The 13,206-nt window shown below is 41.0% G+C and overlaps 1 protein-coding gene across 1 annotated transcript in view; it reads right to left on the bottom strand.

Annotated features, from left to right (window-relative positions):
• LOC144935169 (protein shisa-like-2B) overlaps window positions 1-6,646 on the bottom strand; it is a 32,676-nt gene extending 26,030 nt beyond the window's left edge. The window contains exon 1 of the mRNA XM_078861634.1: window positions 6,485-6,646. Within this exon, the coding sequence (XP_078717760.1) occupies window positions 6,485-6,596 (112 nt within the window). The 5' untranslated portion in view covers window positions 6,597-6,646. The remainder of the gene's footprint in view (window positions 1-6,484) is intronic.
• Between the last annotated feature and the right edge of the window lie 6,560 nt (window positions 6,647-13,206).

Raw genomic sequence — 13,206 nt, 5'->3', positions numbered from 1 at the left:
TGTGAATAATATTGGCCGTGAATGCCTACGTGTGAGACTGAATGCCTCTGGGGTGTTGGCCAAGTCAGTGTATTGGTCTCATTCCATTGCAGTCTCTTCTCGGGAGAGTTGACTGAGACGCAATTGGCCTACACCTTGGAGTAAGGCCTAGTACAGAATTACATTTTTGACCTCAGATATTTTCAGAATGTGTGTGCACACGGACCCTACACAATTCCTTAATCCGCTGATGCACTGAATAACACTTATGATCCCACTCAACTTCAGCCTCCTCATACATACGGTGTAGTATCTGTATTATTCATGGACGCCTCAACTTTAGAGATTTCGACAATAACACGGACTGCTCCTTCCAAAGTGTGGGAAAGTTGTACTATTGCAAGACCCATAGAGTGGGAATCCACCATGTGTGGCCACTACAGTACACGGACAACATTCTTGAGATCTCATCAAAATAAGTTTCAGGAAAGTTCTCATTATGCGTGCTGTCCTCAGATATAAAAAATGGCATTGCCTCGATTTCATAGTCAACAGCTTTACGATGACCATTAAGAGCAATTGCTAAATATACATTGCGACACCATAATGAGCACTTGTTAAAATGTCTCCATCATATATTTTCTGAATAAAAATGGTAAACATGCCTTATTTAACTAAGTAAATTAGTATGCAAAACGCAAGTGCATATTTATAGGACGTTTTCACTGACCAAGCACTGCAGCTATAAACAATTATTTAGCTCTTGTAACAACAAAATAAACAAACAGAATTGATTATTACGGATTCTTAGTTTTTGGCACGTAATAGATTGCTTGTATGTCTGGATAATGAGGCAATTTAAATATGGAAGTATTGACATCTGCCATGTTTTATGAAGATGCTGCAGACCCATAACTGAGCACTTGAACATTTAAATGTACACCATATTTGGTTTGGTTCGGCCTAATACAATAACAATCAACGCCTACATGAATACTTGATTATTCTGCTATGTTTCTACAATATGTGTCAGTCATTATCACAACGTATTTTTCTCAAGGATAAATAACAGAAAGTAATTCAGTAGGTGTACAAAGAAAGACGGTTGTGGAACATTGCAGAATGGTTGCATCTCTTACAAGGCCAAGTGGCAACAGCATGCAGTTGGAGATTCCTGGCACACGGAGTCGTTTTGTTTTTTAAGCCCGAACAAATGACGATGCATGCATCACATGTACACCACGTTCATATTGTGTATGCGCATGTAAAAATATGTAGTCTAAACAAATAGCTTGAGCAATCTACGTATGCAATATATATTGTATGTAGACATCATTTTGTGGATTGGATTCAGGTGACCTCATCTATTATTAATACATTTTATCCCAACGCTACGGAATTGCAAGATATTTATCCATGATTTTCACCCAGTCCATGATATCCAGAAGGTGGTGGAAAGCCATTCGGAAACCCACAATCTAGTGCAAGCATGGTGTATACTTTGGTTTTCTTGTTAGGGTGAACCTCGTGTGAATAATCGCATTCAACCCAGACACATTTATAGCGGGCGCATCAATGAGTTTTAAGTACAATTAAGGCAAAGAGATGCATTGTACTGGCAACCACAACTTTTAAACTGCATATTGGTTTTTAGGGAGCAGCTATTATTGCACACAATGTATCGGATGTAAAATACCCTGTGTCTCAGTGCAATGTCTTGCACTCATAATGAGTGAGTTTTCAATAATTGCAGCAACATGAATATAACGTTCAAGGTACCTCCTCGTTTAAATTGGTTTTCAAACGTTCAAGCGGCGACCAGTTTACTTGCTCAAGGTGCATTACTGAAGCCTATTGTAGGTTTTTAACTTTTTAAGTCGCAAGACCTTGCCGCTCAACAAAGGGGGTAATTGTATAATTCACAAGGTGGAACCTTCCTATGCGTGAATAAACAACAGTGTCACTTAAAGAAAGCTCTTGCTGTAATCGACAACAACTCCTCACATGTCACATGCATCATTAGTAATCATTAACACGGCGCTTGACGTCCCTACCGTTCTTTTATTTCGTCATCCTAAACGTGTTGGTATATATAATGGGGGTGGAACGGTGCAACCACTTTTCAATTAAACATTGTAACTGATTCAAGAGAGGTTTTTTTGGGGGGGGGTTAAATCGCGTAAACCCCAAAAAACCCTCTATTATGGATGATATTGGTCGCGAAAGCCTACGTGTTAAACATTGTAACTGATTATACGTGCACGGAATAAATGATAGCCAACCAGAATATATATGTTGTGCTCGTCTCCCGCTTCCTGCTTGCGTACATCACGAAAACCCTTCTCGCGTGCTTAGGAAGAAGTGTCAACAAAATGCATGGCCGCTAAAGTGCATGTGGCCTATACTATTTGGTTCTTTCGGTAAAGTCACGTAGGTAGAAAACAATAAAAAAGAAATATCACGACGTTTCGATCACAACGCAAGCGGTCGTCCTCAGCGGAAACGTGATATGTGATTTTTTTGTTTAAGCATGTTTTTTTCTACCCACGTGACTTCACCGAAAGAACCAAAGAGTATGGATTCCTGCAGTCACGAAAGCTTCAAATCAAGATTTTTGTTATTTCTTGTTATTTTCTTTGAACCTATCTACGTGACTTTACCGAAAGACCCAAAGAATATGTACGTGATTCGTTTGTTCAATATAAAACTTTTGGAAACAATATATAATGTGATTATTGCTTTTCACGTTTTTAAGAATGTACTGTTATTCTAAGTTTGATTCGTTTAGTTGAATATTTTCAGTCTCCAATGCTTACATGTGCTGCCTCTGATATTGCTCCTGTGTCTCTTGCTGTTTTATATTGTAGTCTCGTTAAACTTGTCACTTGTTCTTTTTGTTATTCACAATAATTTTCTCATTAATTTACAGTTTGGATATTTATTTAATTTACTCTAAATTCAAATTATATTCATTGTATTATCTTCCTCTCCCAGGTATATTCTGCACTGACGACGTTTGCTCTTATTGCTCACTGCTCTCTGTTAAAAGTTCTGTCTTTAATAATAATAATTTAATTTTATAGAGCGTCATTCATGCAATTCCATCCTACAACGCTGCACATCAATTAGCAATTCCCTTACTCAGGTGATACAAAAACAAAACCCTACTACTTAGCAAATATTTTTTTTTAAAGATGAATACATGCACATAACAAGAAAATGTTCATCACAGACTAAATAAATCAATCCGTTTGGTCTCCATACCCCAGACCATAATACCAACATTTCGCCGGATTTAGGAAAACCTTCACAGGAGTGTTTGTGGAGTGGCCAAAAAATTATTTATTTTAACTCGATTTAAATGTTCTGAATGTTTTTTTAAATTATGCATTCATTATTTAAAATCGAATTACCATGTAATTGCATTTTAACTGTTATGTTAGTTTGATTACTTTAGTCTGAGAAATCACGCGGCAGCCTGCTAACATTGCTGTGCTGGGCTTGCAAGTAGTGGTTGCCTGGGTCAGTCAGTGCTCTTGCGTGCTTGGTGACCTGCCAGCATGTGACGTTAACACGGCATCGCTCTGCCTACATGGTGCTGCTGATTGCGTCTGGGTGCTAGCGGTGCTGACGTCATCAACTTTTCCTCCACTATCTCTGGGGTGTCCACCCTGCCTCTGGCTTCACCGACTTTGCTGTTCATCAGCAACGCTGTTTGTCACCGACTGCCAGAGTTGCCATCAATTTGGCTCTGCCATTGTTCGCCTTCACTGCCACTGCTGTTGAGCGCCGGGTGCCTGCAGTGACCTACCAACATCATCTACAAAATTTCGATTTAAAGCTTTCGTGACTGCAGGGATTCATATTCTTGGTTCTTTCGGTAAAGTCACGTAGAAGGGAAATAATAAAATGATAAAAATGAAACAATAAAATTATCACGACGTTTCGATTGCAACACAAGCAATCACTATCAGGTGTGAAAACCACAGCAAGAAAATTTGAAAAAAGTGGCGGTTAAGAAAAAAACGCCACTTTTTTCAAATTTTCTCGTGATAATGAATTTTTTAATTTTTATTATTTTATTATTTCCCTTCTACGTGACTTTACCGAAAAAAACAAGAATATCATCTACAAACAGGAGTCATCCTGTGCAGCCTGTCCACTACAGTTAGATACATTACTCAGTGGCTAATGCTGCCTTTTCTACTCATACTGTGTCCCTTGCTTTAAAATTATCCACCGTCACCACCATACTTAGGAAATGTCACCTCGACCCTGACATTCTTTAACACTTTCACCCCATCTAAAGAATCTCCAATTTCTCGGGAAGGCTCTGAAAAATAAAATAAAAAATATCGCGATATATCTAATGAGCTTGCAATCTATGGTTTCTAAGATCCAGTGCAGTCTGGTTTTGGACAAGGCCATTTTACAGAGACGGTTCTTTTATGTATGGCCAATGACCTCCTAGTCTCTGCCCACTGTGCATCTCTTATGCTTCTGGTTCTCCTTGATGTCACGTCTCTGTTCCACAACTTAAAGACCACCACATTATTCTCCAGTGCCTTGCGAAATACATAGGCACATCAAGAACTTTCATCTCTTTGTTTTGTTCTTATCTATCAATTTGTGCTTCTAATGTCACATTCCAGGGTAAATCTTCCTCTCTAAAAGCATAATATTATGGGGTGCCTTAGGGATCCTCACTCCACTGCTTTTTCAATTTACCTGCTTCCACTGAGTAGAATAATATAATTTAAAGGTAGAATATAATACGTGTTTATGTTTTCCTGTCAACCACCCGCAGTGTTCACTCTTGAAGTCTACCTTGAAGAAATTTCCGACTGATTTAGCTCTTTTTTTCATTTCAATATCCTAATATGAGAGGTCCTAAAGTTTTGAAGTCAAATATGCATCTCCTAGACCCGAATATTAAGTTGGCAAAAATTGGTGCACAACGTTTGGGATCCTGAGCTTTGATTCACACACCACATATCCCACGTCTGTGAGACCTCCTCCCTGCAAATGCAACATTTTTTACCTACGTGACTTTACCGAAAAAACCCAAGAATATGAATCCTTGCAGTCACGAAAACTTCAGATCTAGAATTAATATCCTCTACGGGGAGTAATTCCACCTATCTGTTAGAGTTTTTAACAGACAACGAGACAAGAAGTCACAGCTTCTCGAGACGCTGGCCTTCACTTGATACAGCAAGCGTGCTGTGACGGTTCCACCTGAAGACGGAAGCTTGTGTTGCCTCCGAATCGTTGTTATTTTTTTATTTTATTTTTATTTTACTTTTATTAATTTTTATTTTTTACCTACGTGACTTTACCGAAAAACCCAAGAATATGCAAAGCATTGCCCACACATAAAATGTTATGGATCCACCGCCTGGACTGCTGCAACTCGCTCTGCCATGGTCTCCCAAATGCCCTTATTTTAAAGCTACAGATGAGGATCCTCACCTGTACAAGAAAACAAGATCGTATCAGCCCAGTACTACATTATCTCCACTGACTTCCTGCCAAGTCTCAGATTCATTTTAAGATTGTAGTGATTGTTGTTTTTTTGTTTCGTCTTCATGGTCCTGCCCCTGTCCACCTCTACTCTCTCGTCTCACTTTACTCTCCTCCTGACAAAGTCCACAGTGATCCTTTGTTCCATAACGTCGCTCCTTCTCAGCTTCTGCTCCTGCTGCCTGGAATTCTCTTTCACTTTGAATTTCGTGCAGTTGAGAGTCTACCCTTGTTCAAGTCAAGACTTGAGACCCATTTGTTCATGTTGAAGAGGTAAAATGTACCCCCCCTCCCACTCCTCCTCTGGAAGCGTCTGGAGATGTGGTTTCATTTTGATGTGATATAGCTGTATATTGTATTGTATTTTTTACGAGTGGAGGAAAATAATAAGTGTAGTCCCATTGTGTTAGGCAATGTAAACTAGCTTTAAAAGAGAAAACAAATCAGAACAACTCAAAAGTCCATCATTAAAACTGCCTTACAACAGAAAACGATATACTGTTGTAGGCTAACGTTTCAGGTAATGGCCCTTCCAAGAGTGCAGGTATTGAATGACATAGTTGGAGATCACAACTGTTAGGCAGTCGCCCCGTCCCTTTTCTACCTTGATTAAGGGTCACTGGCCAGAATCGCTCGCCAATGTCTGCTTCTATTGTAAGGTAGCATAAATAACGTGGTCAGTCTATGTGTTTATAAATTGCTGCTACAACCAACGCAGTTCCTTAATTAATATATAAATACACACACTTTTTTTTCGATAACGACAAACATCAAAAAAGTCAAAGACGCACATAAACCCAACAGGTTCCGAACCCAGACAAATACATTCCCGATTTCGCGCGGTGCATAAAGTAGCGCATTACGAGCAAACAGACCCACGCACGTAATTCTCGCGGACGGCCGTTAAATCACGACAAGTACAGCGCCAAGCCGCGAACGTTCATTTATCTTTGGTGGCGACGTTTCTCTCAAAGCCACGTACCCACGGTTTCGTTGCTGGGCGCCTGCTCTGGACTGCACGGGATCATCTTGACTCTGCTCTGCGTTCGCTTCGATGGTGAAGCGGCGAGCGCGCGCGCTCGTTCAGCAACCATGGACAGCTCCCACCCCCGCCGGCACGGAGGTGGGGGCCACCACCGCCATACTCCACGCCGACTCAACACATCACCATTAGACCCACCTCGTCACCCCCCCCCCCGCCCCCCCAACACAATAAAAGGCTTGCGGTGATGTGCGATTTTAACTCTGACATATACGTGGTTCTGCTGCTGCCGGCGTAGTGTTTTACCCAAAGCATATTTACGACGACTATCTAGTGACATCGATGGTCATGCCAGCGCATTCGCGATCTTCTCTAATGAAGAGCTCCGTTCAACTTCTCACGTTGTCCCACCAACGGATACATGTTCTTCCTCTTTCACTCTTCCCTTTCTGTATCATCGAAGTAATATTTCCAGCTGGCCCTCTTGGGATGTGCCCTGCATTACACAATCTTCATTCTTATCAGACGTCTCTAAATCCATGCTTATAGCCACGGCCGTATTATTCAATAGGCACAGTAGGCACTGTGCCTAGGGCCTACGAAAGAAAATGTTGACCATGTTTTTGTTTATTTGTATGATAACAAAAAAATGTCACCAAGATCTCTTCTCGAATACATATATTTACATAGGAAGGATGGGCACAGTGTTTAAAATTGAATCTGCGTATCTGCGGCACACAGCGTGCTCCCATCGAATTAGGGCACAGACTAAATAATGAACGTATCAGTTAACACAAATCTGTCCGGCGTGAAAATAAGTGAGTGACAGCGGCGGCTGAAGTAAGAACATGGGGCAGCAGCAGCAGCAGTTCCAACTGTGTAAAGTTATCACTAAATGCATACAAAACAGAAGTGCCTCCAAGAATCTTAATCTGGTCCTGCTTACTGCTGTTCTCTCTCCGTACAGCTTCATTCTTTTATTAAACCCACCAGCCCACTCTTATCCGAGCTGCAACAGGAAGCTATCCATATCGCCTGATGTATTGATCTGCCTCTGCCTTATAAGCCAGAAACAAACCCAACAAAAAAAACACTCAGCACGTTCATCAATATAATTGTGGGCTGATACGGAGCCAGATATATTAGGTGACATTTCAGGGTATGGTCCTTCTGTACAGCACACCTAAATAGTGGATAAGAGTTGCATGGCATCTGCACTACTGTATAGACCGTGGGGCCTGATAAGAATAACATTTTCAAGGGTTTTTTTCATCCTGATTACGTTTATAAATGTGCATATGCAGAGCTGCCTAACATGCGAACCTTGTTGCTTATCATTAACCCATCCAAAATGGAATCCTTGAAAAAAGAACGTTCACCTTCATAAATGTATCCCAAAACTTCAAGAATGTCATACCAACCTGTTCATAACGCCTTAACAATCCCACCTGCGACGCAATGGTTCAATGAACCTCAAGAAGAGCCAGATCCGTAATTTTGTGTATTTGTTTGTGGGGGCGCAGAAGGCTAAGTACCCCCCCCCCATCCATATAAATTATTCACAACATATGTTTAAAACCATTCAACGGTTTCTTCAGCCTCTCCACTCGTATAATGCGGCGTGAAAGCTGGAGACGAACTCACGCCAGACCAAAGCGCGTGGCGTTTTCAGTGAAGCATTCGAGGGCCCGCCAAGAGTAATGCTTTTAGTGCAAACTGTTATAATTGAACACATTTTGTCTGCAAAAGACGGGTTCTGGCTGGCGTTCAAGGACCCCAGTTGAACTCGTAATTAGGCCAAATGGAAACGGTTGTGTTGTGCAGTCGCGAAAAAAAAGTAAAAGCATTTGAAATAGTTACCATCGTGAATTGTCAAAAATTCAGATAGGTGTGCACTTAATGTTTGACTGCGTTTAATGCAACGTTGTGAATCTCTTCTGTGACCAAATCAAGCGATCCATTCATATCTCGGAAGCTAAGGTGAGTTGAGCCTGGATAATACTTGCATGGGCGACCATCACGCACAACAACTGTTGTACTCTATTACGTCTATGCCACCTCCTCCCCACCTAAAACCCGCATTCATCCTCGTGGTCATGTACCATACTGGTCAAGTGTGGTTAAACTAACTGCCACGACCCAGCACTGCATGGGGAGGCTTTCCTAAATTCGTAGATTGAGCAAAAAGCGTTGTATGTATATGTGCACGTGCATCTTACACGCGTGTACTTTAACCGTAATGACGAACGACGTGCAATGATTGCGCGCAAACTGTAGACGCCAACTAAAGACGCTTGCGAAGAGAGCAACCCTTGTTCATTGTCCGCATGCCCCTTGTTCACTACTGCCATCTGCTGTGGATTTTGCAGGTGCAGCACGGTCGGCGTTGATGCGGCATTGGGAGCTAAGGTGACAGACACGATAGCTTAAATGTATTACATGTCCCCCGGCTAAGTGTCCCAGCGAAAAAAATCCTGATAAAAGTCATTTCATGCAGCATTGTGCGTGACATTTTGGATTAATATCGCTTTATTTTGGAAGCTAATTATGAACTCCATATAAAATTTCAGGAGTGTAAAGTCGTGTACAAGAATACAGTACCAATTATTAAATTATCGTTGAAGTTATTTGCTATCGAAGGCTAAATTAGCACATTTCATGTTTATCTCTCTGTTATACACTAATTGTATATACTCACAGATATACCATACTGCATTTATATACGAATACAAACCTGGAACGACCACATTTCCAAATGTATACCTTATACAGTTTTTTTTTTAAAACTAATAATTGCAGAGGTGTGTTCGTGGTTTTGTTTTGTCCTATAAAGAGATAATACAGTGGGGCATGTTAATGTGTAATGTATATATGGGTGAATAGCAGGGGTGGTACAAGACAGAATGTCTCGTGTGCCTAACAGCTGCGCTCGACGCGTGAACCCAACGGCTCGAAACAGTGATGTCACAAGCCAAATCAGGTAAAACAGTGGGGAGCAAAGCCGCACTACGCTACTCGTTTGCCTTGTTAAAATCTGTGGAATACTTTGGCCACTGTGGGGAAAAAGCAGGAGTTTTACATTTGGATCTGTGTGGTGAACGTATGAGGCAAGAGCAACACGAAATGGATGTGAAAATGGTGATAAAAGTCATTTTCCCTACATCGTGACTGTGGCATAATTTGGTCATTCGGGTCACTTAGAGTGTGAATGTCTAAGGTGGTGGAGTTAATGTTCCTTAGTAAAGATAATTGAACGGGAGTGGTGGAGAGCCAGTTTAGAGATGAGCTAACAATAGAGGTCAGATTTTTGTAGTTGGTCAATGAGATTATTTGTTGGTCAATGGACGTGAATGGAAAAGAATGAGTATTTGGAGCTCAAAAATATACCACGCTAATGAGGTGTATGGGATAGTAGATCCATGTGAAAGTAACGATAAAAATGGAAGTTCCCATCATATCTGAGTTTTATTGTCGTACGTGGGGTAAAAGGCACACAAACATTTTATGGGCTCCAAATAATTATTGTTGCGTGGGTTTTCTCCAGGTAATCCCGTTTCCTCCCACATGTAAACACTCATTAATTGGCCGATAACACCTGAATATATAGTGGACTGCAGAGCTTGGGAATTTTTTGGCGCTGGATCACGGTGGGGCTGCCTTCCTGCTCATCCGCGGTTCAGCGTGTCTCCGAGTCATTCTCTCTCGTCGAGAAATTTAAGCATTATTGTATGAACAATTAATCCACAGTAAAACAAATAACTGCACAAGGAACGTGTACTAACTCATCATGAACGGCATTTAACTTGATCATCCTCACTGGTTTTGACTCAAATGACAGCACAGTCAGATCACAGAGATTCTGCCGGTGACAAGCTTCAAAGTAAGGAAGGAACACTCACAAGAATACAATGTGATTGGCAGTGTTAGAATCAAGTGATCAAGAGAGATCAACTTGCCATATGTCTCCGTGATCCACCTTTTACCGCATACAAGTAAACCTGATTAATTAATTTATTTTGATAGACTGGAGCGTGGGGGGGGGGACTTATACAACTGATTGGGGAAACTGCTTGAATTGGGACACAATTTTACGTGCCCTCTATAGAAGGATTGCAACCTATGGGTTTAAAAATAAATTTGAGAAACTAAACGACCAGTGGGCATGAAGAGTGGCAAAATCATTTCAGAAAATCTAATTCTGAGAGCATTCATCATCAAATACAACACTTCAAAAGAAAATGTTGTTTTACAGCAAGGTTCTGATTGGGTAAAATTAAATGCTGTCTGCTGTTTTTTCAACTGATACAAAATGATTGTAATGTTTCCTAATTTGTTACGCTCTCAAGTTTGAAAACACTTTAAGTGGAGATTATTGTTTGCAATGTTCACCCGTAGTGAATATATCCAGTTTAATCCTCCGCACCTATTACTGATATCAGAAACAACATCATTGAACAAACTGAGTGCTTCAAAACGTACATTACAATCCCACATTGATCATATCTCTAAGAAAATAAAAAAATAAAGGATTTTTTAAAATATAGAAACATTGTTTTCACATTCTATTACGCATGCAAATTGTTAAAGCTATCATTCTACCAGTGTTTGACGATGGTGTTGCTGCTTACGAATCAGCTCCTAATTAATCGATAAACAGACTAAACCCACGTGATTATTCTGCTCTTCGATTTGCACCGTTTTTTTTTAGATTTCAAGCTTTCGTGACTGCAATGATTCATATTCTTGGGTTTTTTCGGTAAAGTCACGTAGGTAAAAACACGCACCTTTACATCAGCCGCACCTAGTTTACACAACAAAGGCTAATTCCTAACAGTGTGCTTCAGCCGCACCGAACCTCACAAAAATAATATTCAGGGCCTACCTTGGCTCCTCCCACCCTCAACCAGTATATATACAAGGACTGTTTTCCTGGAATTTCTCTTACTTGATACAGCTATCGTGCTGTGACGGTTCCACCTGAAGACGGAAGCTTGTGTTGCCTCCGAAACGTCGTGATTTTTATTTTATTTTTTATTTTACTTTTATTAATTTTATTTTTTATTTTTTACCTACGTGACTTTACACCGTATATACCATAACACCCGGGTCGTTTAGCAGCTTGTTTCGCGCGAGCACCCTTGGCGCTCTTCGCCCTTCCCCCAAGAGGGCTCCTGCTGTGAGCTGCTCGCCCGCTGCTCATCACTCACTCTCCAAAACCCATCAAACGTATTCGCACACCTCTTAGCTTCTCACAACTCTCAAACAACTTCTCGCAGTCCTTGACTCTGCAAGCGACTCAAAACATCAGGGTAAATGTAGACTAAAACTTTCAGCGCTACTCCAGAGTCTTTCAGCGCCGAACTCAACACTTGGCAACACTCGATTTGATTTGAAGCTTTCGTGACTGCAGGAATCCATACTCTTTGGTTCTTTCGGTAAAGCCACGTAGGTATCAACTAAAATAGATCACGACGTTTCGGGCGCTACAAAAGCGTCCGTCATCAGATGTTGCGCCCGAAACGTCGTGATCTATTTTATTTGATACCTACGTGACTTTACCGAAAGAACTTGGCAACACATTTTGACCACAAGTATTGTGGTTAATGCAGACATGATTCCTTGTAAAAAGTTTCAGTTTGGTGTTTTAACAACTTAACACCTGCTTTGTTGCCAGATAAAAGGGGAAAACCCTATTCTCATATTTTAGTACTGGCAAAGGAGGTCCCATGATGATGGTGAGCGAAGTTGTCTGTTTGATGTGGAGTGAGAGTTTATTCCAATGGAGGGGAGCCAGGAGGTAAAAGGAGTGGCACGTGACTGAGCACGTGGGGGGTGGTGGGGGGTGTAATGAGTATAGATTGTGAACGCAGGGGCCTATATGGGACGTAATGAGGAATAAGAAAAGCAAGATAGGGTGGGGTAGTCAGGTGTTGTGTTCCCACAAGTGTGTAATGAATAACAAATGTGCACAAAGGCTCTTTGTCAGAAACCATGGAACTCACCCTCACCCACTGCCCCAATAGAATGTTGAACGGGGGAATGGAGGAGATACACATAGCATCCACAAACACAATCAATTGGCTCAAAAACTGAACCTAAATATCTATATACTGTAATGCTTTTTTTACGTTCAACCATGCGTGAAAAGGTGTTGAAACTCAGCATATGATTGTGAAAAACCCATCCTAACATAATCGGCAAGAAACTGTAACACAGAAACGTGATCAAATGTATTGTTGTTGGCATTAGCCAAGCTAATGGGCCCCATAGTGTGGAAGTGAACGCTCCACATATATAGTTTCCATTGCTCATTTGAGTAAGACATTCATTATAAACTATTGTCTTTTTTGCCTCTTCTTGGTTGCCGAGTAATATTTTTCCCCCTGTTCCTTACTGAGCATTGCATCTACAGGGCACTTGTGATGAAATTGACGTCCATGTCAAAACCTTTCTTATCTTCTCATGCCTTGGGTTACTGTCAAAAGCCATCTTCTTTAAATGTCATGTCATTTGAGGCTTGACGAAAACCCGCTATTGTACGCCAGCCAAGGACATGAATGAAACCACTGAAATTGACTGTATATCTTCTTGCTAATTTATTTAGGAAAATAGTGCAGTGTCGGTTGCATAGGCAAATGTCTAAACATTTGGGGAAAGGCGGTCGACTGATATCACAAATTCAAGTAATTCACTTGCAACCTGGACCTAGAGGGAAAGTAGAA

The sequence above is a fragment of the Lampetra fluviatilis genome, chromosome 12, assembly GCF_964198595.1.
Source record: "Lampetra fluviatilis chromosome 12, kcLamFluv1.1, whole genome shotgun sequence".
In the NCBI taxonomy this organism is placed as follows: Eukaryota; Metazoa; Chordata; class Hyperoartia; order Petromyzontiformes; family Petromyzontidae; genus Lampetra; species Lampetra fluviatilis.
Note: the sequence above shows the minus strand (reverse complement) of the source record. Positions and strands in the feature narration are given on the sequence as shown.